Here is a 2,958-nt window from a genome sequence, read left to right on the forward strand (position 1 = left end):
CTTGAACAGGGCGTGCGAGTACTGCTTCCCCCAGGAGTCGTTCTGCAGACGAGGGAACAGCGGCGCTGGGGGGTCTGTCGGAAGGAGCTGCTGGGCTGAACCCTCCAGTCCCCCCTCCCCAGAGCCAGGGAGTCCAGAGCCCCAGCGAGGAAAAGGTTTCTGATGTGTTCAAGCCCAAAGGGCAGAGCTCTGCTCTGGAAGGAGGCATTGGGGACTGTGCAAAGCCCTGGGCCTGGGCCTGGGGGAGGAGACAGGAGCCCCACTGCCCTGTTCCCTCCTGGCAGGGCACGAGGGACTCCCCTGGCTGCTCTGACTCCAGCAACAGCCAAGGTGGGCTGAGATGGGAAGGTGATGCAGAGATTCCCTCTACCACATCTCACTGCTGTTGCAGGGCTGTGACCAGAGAGACGCTGCTCCGCAGCACGTGGATCCAGGCAGCTCCAGCCTTAGAGTAGGAGACCAAATCCTCTCCTCCCCCCCACCCAGTAGATGCATGGCCAGTGTCGCCCGGGGCACTCACCACCATATGGTTCATGGAGACCCAGCAGTCCTCGGGGAAGTCTTGCAGCATGGGCACCAGGAACTGGAGGCAGCCGTCCCAGTGACACAGCAGCAGCATCATGCCGATGAGGTTGAAGATCCTCACCACAGCACTGGCCAGGTCGTATGTCATATGGAAGATCTGGGGAAGAGGCAGGAGTGGAGCTACAGAGAAACTCTTTTCCCAGAACAGCCCTCTGAACCCCTGCCCTCCAGCCAGCCCTACCCCACAGCCAGGGATCCCTGACCTGGCCCAAGACACTGACCAGGGGCCTGGGACCCCCAAGGGGTTCTCACCTCCTCCCACTGGTGGATGTAGCGGATGAGGCGCGAGAGGCGCAGCAGGCGCAGCAGGCTGAGGATCTTGGTGAAGCGGACGATGCGCAAGGCCCGGGCTGTCTTGTAGACATCAGAATCCACCTGGGTCTCCAGGTCAACAATGAGGAAGATGTAGTCAACTGGGATGGAAGAGATGAAGTCAACCAGGAACCAGCTCTTCAAGTACTTCATTTTGATGGTGTGAGGGTCAAGGATGATCTCCGTGTTGTCCTCCACCACAATGCCTGTCCGGAAGTTCAGCACCAGGTCAGCCAAGAAGAAAGTGTCCGAAAGCACATTGAAAACGATCCAGGGAGGGGTGTTCTCATCCTTGAAGAAGGTGATGCCCACAGGCAGGATGATCAAATTCCCCACCATCAGTAGCAGCATGATGAGGTCCCAGTAAAACCTGCAGGGAGGGAGCGCGGGGGACAGAGTCGGGCAGGGAGAAGTGGGGAGAGGCAGGACACAGGCAGTTAGAAAACAAACCCAGGATCAAAGTTAGAGTCAAACACAATACGGAGAGACAGGCACTCAGGACACATGCACACATGCCTGCCCACACACATGACTAAGACCCTTCTGCTTGGCTGGGACACATGCAAGTATATGTGTGCGGAGAGGAGCAATTCTGCACCGGCTCTTCAGGCAGAGCAAGGCCAAGGGTCTGGGGGAGCAAACATCACCCTGTGTGTGTAGGATCGGAGGGCTGTAGCTCGAGGAGTTTGACTGTCGCTCCTCCCTCTCCTCGTGGCATGGCAGTGCATGCACACGTATGCCGCCGCCCCAAACTTGACATCTGCCCTGTGGAAAATGGGGAGGACGTGGGCTTTGCTCCCTAGAGCCCCCTGTCACCCTCTGGCTCCCTGCCACCACCCAGGCTGACTTAGCAGGATTTAGAATAAGCTTTGCTGGTTATGCAAAGCGAGCGCCAAGCTCCTGGGGTGGCCAAGGGACTCGGGGACCAGGGAGGCGGTTGGGATTGTAGCACGGGTGAGCCAGGCAGCAGCCAAGCAAGGATAGACAAGTGCCATCACCTTGGGGAAGGTGGGAGGAACACGTTTAGCCCCAAAGGGGCTGCTTGCGAGCACTGGGCAGGAGCTACACAGCCCAGGGCCTGCAGGACACTAATCCACCTCTTTTTTCTGAGAGTGGACGAGCTTAGAGGCTTTGGAAGAAAAGCCAAGAGACACCAGGCAGCAGTTGATGAGTGTTTGGTTATGCCATGAAATTCAGCATCCCCATTCACACGCAAACGTGGCTGGGATGTTTTCAATCTTCACACAAACGCATGTAATGCCTTCCTTCACGAGGCCTGCGATGGTGCCTGCGATGGCTCCTGCAACAGCTTGGTGGACTCCCAGGCTCCGCACTCAAAGTCTTTATGGGTGCCTGGAAAAGCAAGTCCAGCTCCCACCTTCGGGTGCCCCCATTAGTCCCAGCCCTGGTTGTGGGTATAGACCCGAATCTCCAAAGGTGACCTCTGGGCAACTCTTAGTGCCTCGTGGATCCAAACTGGCTTGTGCAGGTGACAAGAACACCGTGCGGGTGTTTCGTACCCTGCGTCCTCGGTGGGGCACAGGCACCAGGCTTTCTGTAGGCAGCAGGGAAGAGGAGGGAAGAGAAGTCATGGCACCACGTGAGGGTCCTTCAGCAAGAGAGCACCAGAGCCTGGCAGGGAGGGGGGCACCACCACCCCAGAGAGCTCCCCCACGTTGAGGAGCCTCACACAAATTAACACCTCCTTGCCCATGGCCAAGGTTTGCTGGGGCAGGCAAGGAGATGCCAGCCAAGGCAGAAGGGGCCTGACTTGGCCAAACAATTGCCTCCTGCACCCCCACACTGCGCCCTGAGAAATGCCACGCACTGAGCGGGGAAACCGCCTGCCCCCCACAGCTGCCTGAACCCACCAGGAGCTCTTGATTCAGATTTAGGCTTAAGCTTTTTAGGGCAGGCCCTGTCCTTTACTCTGTGTCAGGCCAAACATGCGGGGCCCTGATCTCATTGGCATTTACATATCCTCATAATGTGATAAACACCAGAGTAATCCCACCGGCTGTCCACCTTACAGCTTGCTTCATGTCACCTTCAGCACCTGCC

At 57.8% G+C, this 2,958-nt stretch overlaps 1 protein-coding gene across 1 annotated transcript; it reads right to left on the reverse strand.

Annotated features, from left to right (window-relative positions):
• Positions 1 to 520: 520 nt before the first annotated feature.
• On the reverse strand, positions 521 to 1,248 carry LOC103914423 (potassium/sodium hyperpolarization-activated cyclic nucleotide-gated channel 3-like; the record flags this gene model as incomplete). Its single annotated transcript, XM_009321062.1, has 2 exons — positions 838 to 1,248; positions 521 to 682 (listed from the first exon to the last, which is right to left on the reverse strand). Coding segments are annotated over exons 1-2 (573 nt in total), but the record flags the coding sequence as incomplete, so codon positions are not given.
• Positions 1,249 to 2,958: the final 1,710 nt, after the last annotated feature.

The sequence above is a fragment of the Pygoscelis adeliae genome, unplaced genomic scaffold, assembly GCF_000699105.1.
Source record: "Pygoscelis adeliae isolate BGI_AS28 unplaced genomic scaffold, ASM69910v1 Scaffold1443, whole genome shotgun sequence".
In the NCBI taxonomy this organism is placed as follows: domain Eukaryota; kingdom Metazoa; phylum Chordata; class Aves; order Sphenisciformes; family Spheniscidae; genus Pygoscelis; species Pygoscelis adeliae.